Consider the following 13,393-nt stretch of genomic DNA (forward strand, 5'->3'; position numbering starts at 1 on the left):
TCTTTCCAACTTATTCACTTCTATGGTTTTTTCCTTTAGTTACTTGCTCACTTTGCCCGTCCCCCCCCCCCTTCTTTTGCAGTTCCGATGATAAAGACAGAGCCGGCTGATGACTATGAGTCCCGGATGTCCATACATGCAAATCCCTACTTCGGCCAGCAAAGACTGCCTACCATGATGCCTTTGGATGACCCTGAGCCCTGCATGGTGGCCAGCTATGCCCCCTGTGTGTCCCACCCCACCCCTATACTATGCTCTTCCCCCAGCTCTAGCCCTAAACTCCATGACCTGTCTCCTGTACCCTTTCCTAAGTGCCTGAGCAACAGCCCTACACACTCCACCATGCCTGGAGGTATGGCATCCATTCAGGATCCACCCACCCACCATGGGCTGACCCTACCCAGCTCCCCTGACCCCACCTCCCTCGCCATGCACCACCCTCAGGGTAGTCCGCACCTTGGCAGCCCCTCATACCACCCCCTGTACCCCAACAGTAGTCCCTCCTCATCTCCTACTTCCCATCCTTCAACGCCTGGGGCTGCAGCAGAAAGCCCTTATCTGGCCACCTTTGGCTCCACTCAGCCCAGAGGAAGCCCACCCACCCTGTTAGCAGACGATCACGCCTCCCCTGCGCTACCTGTTACCATCAAACAAGAACCACAGGAGCTTGACCAAATGTATCTGGATGATGGTAGGTTACAAAACCATAATCCTTTGATCATAAACTTGACATCTAGTTGACTGAAATGTTACACACTCACAACCTTTGTGTTTTTTGTTATACGTTTGCAAAAAGTGGAACCATACTAAAAATTGATCATTGTTGTTAAACCAAAAGTGAAGGCCTGCATCATGGTATATCCCTTGCTAAGTGGTACAAAAAACAGAAGGGTTAAGCCGAGAGCAGACCTACACACCAAGTACCAACAAAAACCTAAAGGTTGGGTTGATGTTGTAAACCTGTTTGGGTTTACCGAGCAGTAGAAGAAAACTTCTTTTATTTTTACAAATACTTATATCTTGATAGGAAGTTGGGGTCAGGGTGTAGGTCAGCCATGATAAGTCTTTATGATGAGTTACTAGTAGTGGTAAACTGACTGAACTTGTCTTGAATCGCCAGTTTCGGATTCTTCAGTGATGTTCAGCAAAGCAATCCATCCATCTATTGTCTGTAGCCGCTTATCATGTACAGGGTCGCAGCTGACTATGGGCGAGAGGTGGGGTACACCCTGGACAAGTCGCCAGGTCATCACAGGGCTTCAGCAAAGCAATATTCTTCAAAATTACAGTTTTAGACAGAGACAGTCCTATAGAGTTACTCTATTCAGTGACAATTTTTTAGAAAGGCAGAGTAAACTCTGTAGCAGGGTCTAGAACATCCACAGGGAGCTTGAAATGGGGATGGCACCATCGACAAATCCATTTCTGATTGTGCTGAAGTCTTTAGAGTGCTCTTTGCCTCCTAGTTTGGCTCTTTTGTCTTATCAATTCCTTTGCCAACTCGGTCCTATCAGTTATGTCTTTTGAACATTATATGATCCCATAACTTCTTTCCCGTTCCCGCTTTTCATAGCACTTGTCAAGAGTTTGCAGATTCACATCAAAAGACTGCCTTTACAATGTAGTTTGAAATGAGTTCCATTTGTAGTCTCTTCAAATTCCCAAATATCCTGATATCTTGCTGAGCTCATGCTGGTGATCTAAAGCTAAGACGCAATTCATATTATAGGCAAATGGAGTGTTGCATCCAGGGCGTTTGTTGTTTACTATAATCTTACCCATTCCCATAGTGGATCCTATTAAAACCTGTTACACACTGTTTATTTGGGCCCCACCAGCTGCAGGTGGATAGACACGTGCATGTGCGTAGATAGGGGAGTTACGAATCCACCCGTTAACGCGACAGCAGTAAATTAGCACAGCGGGATTTCAAACAATCTGTCTAAACACACTAGGGTCAGGGGTCTGGCTGGGAGCGGCCGAGTGAAAACAGAGGCACACGCGCCGAAAGCCCAGACTGTTGACACGAGCTCTAATGAAGGAAGCAAAACAATGGGTAGGGGTTTCCTGAGGCCATCATTTTTTTTCCAGAATTGGATTTGTGGCCCCTTGTTTTCCCTCAGCCTCCCTGTGGAGCCTTCCAGCTCTGAGTTGGCGTCATCAAGGGAGCTTGGGGGGCCTTGGGGTGCCCCCTGGCACCTTGCCCGCCAACGCTCAGGGGGCCATTGAATGTTTGGCCCTGAGATCTCCTGCTATTTCGCTCATAATTACCTGGGATATTTGCCCCCTCTGGTCACCGGTGCAACCACTGGCGTTTTAATAAATATAAGAGCATTTAATTTGAACCAGAACAGGAACATAAGGACAGCATTGTTTATTTGCACCTTTGCTTCAGGAAAAGAGTGTGTATAAAATCTGAAATTTCAAAAATATATATATTTTAGAGGGCGGCACGGTGGTGTAGTGGTTAGCGCTGTCGCCTCACAGCAAGAAGGTCCTGGGTTCGAACCCCGGGTCCGGCGAGGGCCTTTCTGTGTGGAGTTTGCATGTTCTCCCCGTGTCCGCGTGGGTTTCCTCCGGGTGCTCCGGTTTCCCCCACAGTCCAAAGACATGCAGGTTAGGTTAACTGGTGACTCTAAATTGAGCGTAGGTGTGAATGTGAGTGTGAATGGTTGTCTGTGTCTATGTGTCAGCCCTGTGATGACCTGGCGACTTGTCCAGGGTGTACCCCGCCTTTCGCCCGTAGTCAGCTGGGATAGGCTCCAGCTTGCCTGCGACCCTGTAGAAGGATAAAGTGGCTAGAGATAATGAGATGAGATGAGATATATTTTAGAAACATAATGTGTACAGAAACTGGTTCACTGTGAAAGCCATGGAGCTTTATATTCCTGAACATTTCTGCCAGCAGAATGTATTTTTAGTCAATTTGTTATTAGATTCAATTTGACATGATGTACTGTATAGGCTGTCTGTGTTAGAGATATTAGATTAAACCAATAGAATTCAAGCAAACTGGCCAATAAATTTAAGAAGTCAACAAGACCTTGAGGGCGGCACGGCGGTGTAGTGGTTAGCGCTGTTGCCTCACAGCAAGAAGGTCCGGGTTCAAGCCCCGTGGCCGGCGAGGGCCTTTCTGTGTGGAGTTTGCATGTTGTCCGCGTGGGTTTCCTCCGGGTGCTCCGGTTTCCCTCACAGTCCAAAGACATGCAGGTTAGGCTAACTGGTGACTCTAAATTGACCGTGAGTGTGAATGGTTGTCTGTGTCTATGTGTCAGCCCTGTGATGACCTGGCGACTTGTCCAGGGTGTACCCCGCCTTTCGCCCGTAGCCAGCTGGGATAGGCTCCAGCTCGCCTGCGACCCTGTAGAACAGGATAAAGCGGCTAGAGATAATGAGATGAGATGAGTCAAGACCTTGATAGTGGTGGATTATGATTTTCAACAATGGAACAAAGTAAAAAATAAAAAATTTGCCCATTTAATACGCTTCACGATCCACTACTGATTTAAAGAACATGCGAAAATTACAGAAAGCTATCAAGCAATATTTACTGACACTAATATTCCATAGACAATAATATTGGTTATTCAAATGGTTCCAGTACTAGTCATAAACAGCATTCTTTTATTGCTAATAGTGAAAGATGCGAAAGGAAGTTTCGAGGTGCTTGTTGTGCTCTGCGTGTGCGTGGGTGGGGGGATATTTAGGGGCTGAGCAAAAATTGAGTTAGAATGTAGCCTTCACTAAATCTGTCATCACCACATCTTCAGCTCATAAATAAACAACACACAGGGAGCCGAGGTCATCTATTTGTCATCAGCCCTGTTAATGACTTCAAACATGGTCAGATGTGACATTTTGAAAGTCATGTCAATTCACACTCAGCTAGAGTTCATCATCATCATCATCATCATCATCATCTGTCCCTGTCAGGCAGGTCCTTGCTGTTATTCTTTATGCAGCAGGAAACAAATGAAAATGAATAACCTCATGGATATCGAGCATAACCTCGTCACGTATAAAGTCCGTAATGCCAAAGGACATATTTATTCGTGTGTTGTGAACTATGGTGGTATTAAACGAATCGAGCTGAAACTTTAGCTCAGTTCAATGTGCTATGAAAGCTCGTTATTGGATCGTTTTACCTAGTAGCTGCCCTGCAACTCGGCTCAACGTGAAAGTATTCCGGATTTCCACTTTAAAAAAAAAAAAAGTAACCTCATTTTCTGTCTTTCGCCCCGTACCTCATCTTCGGTCACTTTAGCTCTTGTGCCTCCAAATGCATTCGGCCTGTGATTACACTCGCATTAAGTGAGCTGCAGGAATGCATATCGATTGACTAGGGGGCCTCCAGATCTCGTCTCGTTTAAAAAAATGAAAGAAAAAAGCTCGATTGGGGCCGCCATCTCGCGCGCTCTAATGCTTGAATAAGCGTCTGTGGTCAGCTGCTGGAGTCCCGGTAAGTGTGCGGTGGTAACTGCATCCTCTGAAGGAATCTGCTCACTCGCTCTCCCTCCCTTTCAAACGAGCCGAGAAACAAAATAAACAACGCTGGTGCAGTGGTTCAGACCAATACTCTGAAGCCCTCCTTTGCCAGGCTGATTAGACCTCCTGGTGAGTGAACCCCTGAGAAATTTGTCTACTTCCTAACAGCTGGATATGAATGTGTGGTGTGTGTGTGTGTGTGTGTGTGTGTGTAAAAGCTCGTGTAAATGCCCACCACTCAGAGCTGTTGCTAACTACACAAGAGGACACATTGTACAGGAGCAAAAGTACACGTTATCATCACCGCTCTCCACTTTCACTAGCTGAACTCTTGCTCGGTTCAGCAGTTTGTTAGGCCAAACGTGGTAGCTTCTTTGCTGAAAGGATCCAAATAAACAAGTTCTTATCCACTTCGAGTGTTGAAGGCTGGTAGGTTCAACGCCAAGACACTGAGGACACGGGGAACATTTTTCACTGCTACTTGAAATCAAAAACATACTTCTTTTTTTTTTCACAGCCTCTCTCTCTCTCTCTCTCTCGCTCCCTTTTTTTCTTGCTGTGTCTAGCACTTGCATAATCCAGCCTGCGGTCTCCAAACTGGGCAGCATCCAATAACAGTTTTAGTTGGGTCATTCCCTTTTGTATTCACAGTGGTTTACAATGCATATGGCACAAGAAGTAAAAAAAAACACACATGGCATTTGGGGGAGCGTTTGAAAAACAGGGGCGTGGGATTTGCATCAGGCTCGTTTTTCTTCACTAATTAACCAATAAAAAGCTGGACAAGGTGCCGATGCGACAGGAGTGACATCATGGTCTTTATATGTGTGCTTACGTGCATGTATTAAGCCACTATCTGCAATTTTACCATTTTAGATCCTTCAAAGTGGGTGGCTAATTATTTTGCACGTGAAAGTCTTCTGTCCTTTGGGTTATCAGGATCTGATTAGGTTTCAGTCACATGAGCGGAACTAATCAGTGCGACAGATTCATTCCAGCTGTGTTCCTGAATACAAGCCACCAGTAGTCCACGTTCATATTATGAACCTCTTTGTACAATTCTGATTTTTTTTTTTTGTCTGTCTGTTTTGGCGGGACACATCCGTGACTCATATCTTGTCCCTCGAAATGTGTCCTTTATGAGACAAAACACGTGATCACACAAGTAGCCCAAGTCTTTTTAAACACTCGTTATGATTTATCGTCGTAAATCTTTGTCTGGTCCGCTTGGACTCATTCTCTGTCCAAGTTGTACACTTCTGTCAACTCCCTCATCATCTCCTCCTCTTTTACTCTGTCCTAATGGAGCAGGGGTCTTAAATTACAGAAGATCCCCGTGACCGTGACACCCCCCCCACTTTCCTCCCTCCCCGATTTGCGGCTTCCCTCATGGAAACTTTGACGCGTGCTGGCAGCAAGCCCGGGGCAGCAGGACTCCACTCGAACCTCTAATGATGACTGAGAGTGCGTCCGGCCCGTTCTGAAATTGCTGAGTCGCTAACATTGTAGCTTAGCGCTTTGGGATGGGGTTGAGACTTGCATTAAAGGGGTGGAGGTCACCTACATTTTGGGAATAGCAGGATCTAGAGCATCTACAGGGAGCTTGAGGCACGGCCTGAGGCAAGGATCTCAGCTTTTACCGCGGTCAAACTTTGACCTCTGTGGCTTGGTGTAAGAGGGCGGAGTTAATCGAACAGGAATTGGGGCTTTCTGGTGAAGAGCGCTCAGGCTTTATCGATAGGTAAAACACGAGGGTGATGGTTTTCTTCATTATTCATTACCAGAGAGGACATGCTTTGGGTTTTTTTTTTTTTAGTTGCAATGTTTTCGGAATACGAATCTAAAAGATGAGCAAACCGCTGGGAACCTGTGTTATTTTTTCCAACAATTACCGAAGGCCAAAACAGTGGCCGCAGAGGGCTTTTGGGGTTGGTTAGATGGCTAGGAAAGCAACCAGACTGTCAAGTACAGCACATTTTGGGATTTGTCGTGGTGATTTCCGTCATTGGAAATATAAATCCAATCCAATAAACATATGAACCCAGTAGTGATTTAAGTTAAATTTCCTCGAATGTCTGCTTTTGTTATTATCGGCTGTGGACAAACACGGCACAATTTATGACCTGATTCATTTCTGTTTTACTAACATCCCTGTCAGAGACAGGAAATGAAACAAATACACTCCTTCACAGCCTTTTTATAGCATGAAGCTTGCGTAAATATGGAAATAGTTATCCTGAAGACCAGACGTCGTGAGATGATTAAAGGTTAGCTTGTCTGTAGCTTCCAGAATTTGCATTAGTTCAATAGTTCTTCATTTATTGACGCAATTACGATCAATTTAGATAATATGATGTACATTCAATCTACTCCATCTGATCCACAACGGCCAGTAATCAGATACACTGGACTCCAAATATCTGCGTCTATTTCACTAATGAAAAGAGTTTTTGCAAATTGTTTGTCTCAGGAATGTAGTAAAATTTTATACAGATGCATTATTGCAGTTTGGAAATTTTCAAATCAAAATAAAAATGCACATTTATTGAAAAAAATTGCTCAAAAATATCATAATTTGTTGAACATTTATGGAAGGAGTCTCCAGTGTCAGTGCTTTGTAACATTCAGTAGGTTTTCCTCTATAGGAAAGTCTTCAGGACAGGCATTTGTTTGTTTGTTCATTTGTTTGTTTGCTTGTTTGTTTGTTTGTTTTCTTAACCTCAGGAGAACAAACAAAAGAGAGCCTGGTGAGGAAACGACTATTTATAGCTGCTTTAAAGTGCTCGTCTTACAAAAATGACATCATAAAATCCCAAGTTTTCTGTGTGTGATATGCTCAATTCGGTTGTAAGTTTCACCGATAAATAAAAAATTGGTTCAAAAATTCTGAATTCTGTTCCAAAAATCACTACAAGCTCGTCCGCCATTATTAGATCGCGGCAATGTACTGGTCAGTGGTGCTGCATGTGTGACGTAATATGTGCAACTTTTGTAAAGCTCTCAATACAACTTTACGACATCAAGGATGAAGAAGTGACTCAGCGTGAATAAGTGTGTTTTCGTTTACTTTTAGATCAGCAATCATCTGTCGTCTATCTAAGTATTATATTTGGCCACATAGAAACTGCCTGAGAACGTTATTTTTTTTAAAGATTTTTTGGGGGCTTTTTCACCTTTATTGGATAGGACAGTGTAGAGACAGGAAATGAGCGGGAGAGAGAGACGGGGAGGGATCGGGAAATGACCTCGGGTCAGAATCGAACCCAGGTCCCCGGATTTATGGTATGGCGCCTTATCCACCTGAGCCACGACGCCCCCACCTGAGAGCGTTATTGAGCTGACTAAGGACAATTAATACATTCAAGCAACAGGCTAAACCCAAGTTTGACCCTTCCTGTGCGGCGGTGAGCTCTTTGGGATGACACTTTTGATTTCTGTCTCCAGATCGTAGGAACTGCTCCGCGTACCAGACATCGCTCAAATCCTTCTGTGTGAATCTGCCTCACAAATTTATCTTTTTTAAAAGGTATGGAGCAGACACCAAACCGTCCTGTCGGCTTGAGGTTACTTCTCTTTGTCCGTACAAATCGAACCCATTCATTCTGCAAGTGTCCTTGGGAAAGTGACTTTGGGCTATATATAATGGATCGAAATTCCGCTTTTTTAATCAGCTACGCTTGAACAGCCTTGAACGACACACCTCTTCAGAGGCATGCTTTGGTTTTAATTTTGTTTTGGAATTTTTAAAAAAAATCGTTAAAAACATGCTACGCTTTGCAAAGCGAACGAAGCCAGAAACCCCGCGAACTTTCAAGCGTTGCGCGTATGATGTCACTTCCTTTGAATTAACAATAACTTACCAGGAACGTATTCATGTAACTTTACCAGCTAAATAGACCATGTTCCCAGTCTCATATTAAAATACAATTTAGACAGCAAACTATTTAACACATCTAGTTTTATAAGGTATGATTTCCAGGAGTGATGTCATTTTCATAAGACTAGCACTTTCACATAAGTTACTGTAGAAGAAGTACGTTGCACAACATTAAAGCTAGACCGCCTTTCAGATTTTTCAAGTTCAGGTCATAAAAAGAATTTTCCCTGACACCCAATTATTTTTCTTTAGTGGATCAAAAGCTACTGAATTCGAATCACAGACTTCCAATTTTATTAGTTTTTTTAAAATAGAACAATTAATGAATTTAAGGCCACATGGCCCTAAATTCTCCGCTATTTTTTCCTGCTTCACCATGACCCAATCCAAGATACTACATCATGCACCATCACGTGGTGGGCTTTCCCCGTTCACACAAGGCATTGTGGGACACAAATCTGAAACAGGAGGGAAAAATGGAGGACGTGAGTGTGCGAATGAAATGTGAAAGACCGACTACAGTAACGGAAAGCGAGAAGAAGAAAAGACGTTATGTTATATATGAAGGAAAGGAAACGCAGGAAATATCAAACTAATAAATATCGGCACTCAGCGAGCACCTCGGTGTGATCAGCTGGTCGTTTAGCGACAGAACGATGGAACTGTCAGCGCACGCTCAAAGGTAAACCCGCGCATGCACACACACACGGACTTCCTCTGTCTGCTTGACTACACGAAGCGAGCGATTTCGTGCACCTTATTTGCTTTAATCCCATCAAATTAAATAACTTCCCAGCCACAGAATGGCCTGATATTTTGTGTGATATTACAGAAATAAACATGTGTCACAATGACCAAATTTCAGAGCGAACTAAATTTCACGGATTTTATGAAATCGAAAGGCCGTCTAGCTTTAACTCTAAGTGCTTAAAAAGTCGTTCTTTAATCAATGAAAAAAGGAATTGCTGCTGTATAAGAGGAATAAAACACTTCCTTCAAGACGTGCTGCTCTTTCAGGGTGGTAAGAGTAAGTCTGCTTTATATAACATGTCATATATGGATTTATGAACTACAGAGTTGATAAATTACCAACTTGCATCGCACATTTTTAATGATATTTATAAATATAGGCCTTATAGAAAGCGCGACCAAAAAGATTTATCTCAGTATCTCAGTTGTGGTCGACTGTTTTCATTTTGTATTGGACCCAGCCCTTTGGACCCGACAGTATGCTAACGACTTGGTGAAAATCTTTGTCAGTATTTGGATTCTGGTTCTTTGAAGTCATCAAAGTACTAAAGTGCTTCATGATGATGTTAACAGTCTCCTAATGTTCGGTCTGACTTCACAACCTTCTCTTCTCGTTTCGTCTCATCTCGTCTCGTCTCGTCTCGTGCAAGGCTCTGTTTATGTGGCGCAGCTCATTCGGCTCATTCAGAGCGGTCCAGTTTCAGCCACTCCGTCATTATCTGTGCGTTCGAGTCACGCCAATGGAATCCGTCTGGCGTGTAACGACATTGCTGTCTAAACACATTGGCGTTCTTCATGTCTGATGAGGAAACCTCAAGATTAGAACTTGATTTTCTTTTTTCAGGAGGGGAAAGGGTCGTCACGGTGTTCTTTTCTTCTCCGGGCAAAGGCTTGCAGAACCTGCATGAATGCTTAATCCATGTGGTCCGAGTTATTAAGTACAAACGTCGAAAACTGTTTGATGGAAGAGGGATCGGTAGGTACTGCTGCAGAGGGAGGAAGCAGGAGTCGGCATGTGCAGTGAGTTTATGTGGTGGAGGTTTGTGGGTTGGTACTTCTACGCTCTTGGGAGAGGGTTTGAGAGTTGCGGCTTGGGAAAAAAACTTGGCCCGAGTCAGGTCACGCTCGAATCCACAGCCTAAATTCGTCCTGTTGGTTTCTTCAGCAAACCGTGCACCTTTAAAGCTTTATTTGTTATTTGAAAGGGAGTAATTGTGCCATTAGTATTAGCCACATTGCTTGAGACTTCAATTTAAATTCCCGTTTAAGCACTCTTCCTGTTTATAATCACTGTGAGAAAAGTATCCCGTCGTGAAGGATGTCAAGAGGCAAAGCTCCTGCAGGCTGCAAGGCCGGGGAAAGCCGAGCACTTTGCTGATCTTGGCTTGCCTCTGTCCTCCTCCCTCTCTCTCTCTCTCTCCACAAAACTCAAGAAAGTCCGAGAAAGAAAGCGTCATAAATGAAAAGGACTTTTCTTCCCTGTAGCCATAGCCCACATCTGGCTGTTTCTTGATTTCAGTAGAAGAACCACACACAGTACGTCCCTACCGAGATCTGTAAACGTGGGGCCCGAATCAGAGCGGAAGGAATTTTCACGGCTCAATTTATTGCCTTTCTTTCCTTCATCATCTCTCAGCCAGAATGAGAGTTAGAGCTCTTGGCCACTAGCTCACGAGACAGACAGTGCAATCTTGGGACACAGATAGAGCAAGAAGAGACGGATACGTACACAAGAGCGCCTCCATCGAGACAATACATAGACACACTTAATCACACGTATATGCAAAAAGGCAGCCAGACTGATAGGAAAAAGCGGGGAGGAAGAGGGAAGCTGAGCTCTGGCTTCAAACCGTGGAGAAGAGAAGTGGGGTTTCCACCTGCTTTTATATCAAATCCGTTTACGCAAACGGAAAAAAAGATGAGATAACGTTCAACAGCGGGTGAAGTTTATTTATTTATTTATTCGTGAACCTACAGAAGAAGAAAGGCCGTGGTTCTTAGACTGGCCTCGCTCAAAAGAAATGAATTAGCTACCTAATATTCCTGACTGCAATCGCATGACATTACACCACACAAAATCATCCTTTTTTTTTTTTTTTAAACTGCGATCCTTATACATACAAATAGTCTATGATAATAGTCTCAGTGTATCCTACTGACTCTATGAAAGTCACCCAGGTGGAACCTCTTTTAATGAAAGGAAGTCACATCCATCCATCCATACATACTCCTTTTCACTTTTGTAGTGGATAAAGTTAGTGCACTCCGGTTTGCTGGCTTCTAACAGCACTCGTTTAATGTATTCTGGCTCCATCATGAATCATGGCGTGTTTCAAATCCCATTCAGGCCTTAGACTCGTAAAAGTGTCCGCCGCACACATGTTGTACTTCATCTCGTTTCCATTTACGTAACTAATAACTCAGTGAATATGGATTACTTCGAGGCTGGATAATCAGTCGTGTGACTGTACCGTGCTTCCAGACAGAACAGAGATCTTTATGATCAAGGCGAAAACATGAGGAAGAAGTTAAGTTTTGCAATTTTCACGGTTGTCCTTTTTTTTTTTTTTTGCAGCAACGTTATAATTTAGTGGCGAGTGGATTTTGTGATTGGCAGAAATGTGTTATTTGAATTTATACAGAACGTGCATGATAGAGGGCTGCTTTAAAGTTTATAATAAAACTTTATACGAAATAGTTCTTCTGCAATATGAAATGTAACTATAAATGGATAAAAAAGTATGACTCTTTGTGCTTTAATAAATAAAAAATGTGTTTGTGGCCAAAGTGCTGCGGTGTAAGAGGAATAAAGCACGTTGGGACATGTGTTAAAGGAAAATAATCAACTTTGGGGTGGTAGCATTAACTCTGCTTCACATTGGCTCCACGTTCACTGGATATGAGCAATGGCACACTCTGATTGGCTACTCTACTACTAGGATATCAGATCAGCTCATATACCGTGAGTAAAGAAAAACAAAATGGCAGAGTGCATCAAGTCAGATATACCACTTTGTTATCTAGTATTTAAAAGAAACAGAAATAGCTAAAAGAATATAGTTTCTCCTCCACTTCCCCCCCCCCCCCCCCAATATCTCCTGTTCCACACTCCAGCCCAGTCGGTGGCAGTAAGGCACCTTTAAGTTGGTTTGCCAACCACCAAAAAACCCTAAAGAAGAAGAAAATGGCAGCAGCTTGTTGGAATAGGTTATTGTTTCTATAGTAACAACTTGTACATCGGCTTGTTTGTATTTCATGTGTTGTATATGTATATTTATTCCATCCACGTTCACTGGATATGAGCAATCACACACTCTGATTGGCTACTCTACTACTAGGATATCAGCTCATATACCGTGAGTAGAGAAAAACAAAACGGCAGAGCGTGCTGCTGAACCAACTGAGGATGAAATAAAAACTCTGCTCGAAAACAAAACCCAAAAAATACAAAAAAAAAGCAACAAAATATAGACTAAAAGTATTTGATGGTAAGAACGTATCTTTTTTTATTTTTCAAGAATTATTATTATTATTATTTAGCCTGGCAAGCCAGACTAAATGTGAATATTTAGTCTGGCCTCGATCCGTAGACATTTCCAAAGTGGGTAGGAGGAACAACCCGCTGTCTTTCAAACTGTCTCTGTGCGTATAGGCCAACGCTCTGACCAATCAGCGCAACAGTGACTGTGACGTAGTCAGAGCGACAGAAAGCAGTGGGGGAGGCCTTGAAATAAATCATTTTTCAAAATGCATATTAATTAATAAACAGGTTCTAGATATTAAGAAGTTTGGAGATGATGACCACAAGTTTGGAGTCTGTACCACATACACATTTTTTTCCAAGTGTTTTTCAAGGGTTTGCTTAAACTGTTTTTGAGAGTTTTTATTTAGTGGTGTTTGGTGAAATAATTTCCCTTAAATTTAAAATAACGGGAAAATAAGAAACAATCAAAAAGTAATGTTTCAGAGCTGTTTATTCATTCTTCGTACTGCACAAACTAGCCCCATCCTTTTGGCTACGAGCGGAGCCAGCTGGTAGATCAGACTTTTGCCATAGCCGGTCGGCAAAACAGCGAAAACGTCCTTCTTGAAAAGGAATGAGCGGAGAGCCTCTTCCTGCTCATGTTTCAACGAAAACTCCAAGTCTAATTCTTCTAAAACTGATTCCAAAGCGGAGTCAAACGCGCGCTGTTCACTAGCCGTAGCCATCTTTCCTGTTGCGCTTTCTCCAGCGTCGCGCGGCTTTGTCGTCACTCCTGCAAAAGCCCGCCCAAAGAATCC

General features: G+C 43.2%; 1 protein-coding gene across 2 annotated transcripts in view; it reads left to right on the forward strand.

The window, feature by feature from the left end:
* LOC132871133 (nuclear factor of activated T-cells, cytoplasmic 1-like) overlaps window positions 1-13,393 on the forward strand; it is a 90,324-nt gene that overhangs the window by 61,503 nt on the left and 15,428 nt on the right. For both annotated transcript variants that reach the window (XM_060905237.1, XM_060905238.1), the window contains exon 9: window positions 83-691. In XM_060905237.1, the coding sequence (XP_060761220.1) occupies window positions 83-691 (609 nt within the window). The remainder of the gene's footprint in view (window positions 1-82; window positions 692-13,393) is intronic.

Source organism: Neoarius graeffei, chromosome 23, assembly GCF_027579695.1.
Source record: "Neoarius graeffei isolate fNeoGra1 chromosome 23, fNeoGra1.pri, whole genome shotgun sequence".
In the NCBI taxonomy this organism is placed as follows: domain Eukaryota; kingdom Metazoa; phylum Chordata; class Actinopteri; order Siluriformes; family Ariidae; genus Neoarius; species Neoarius graeffei.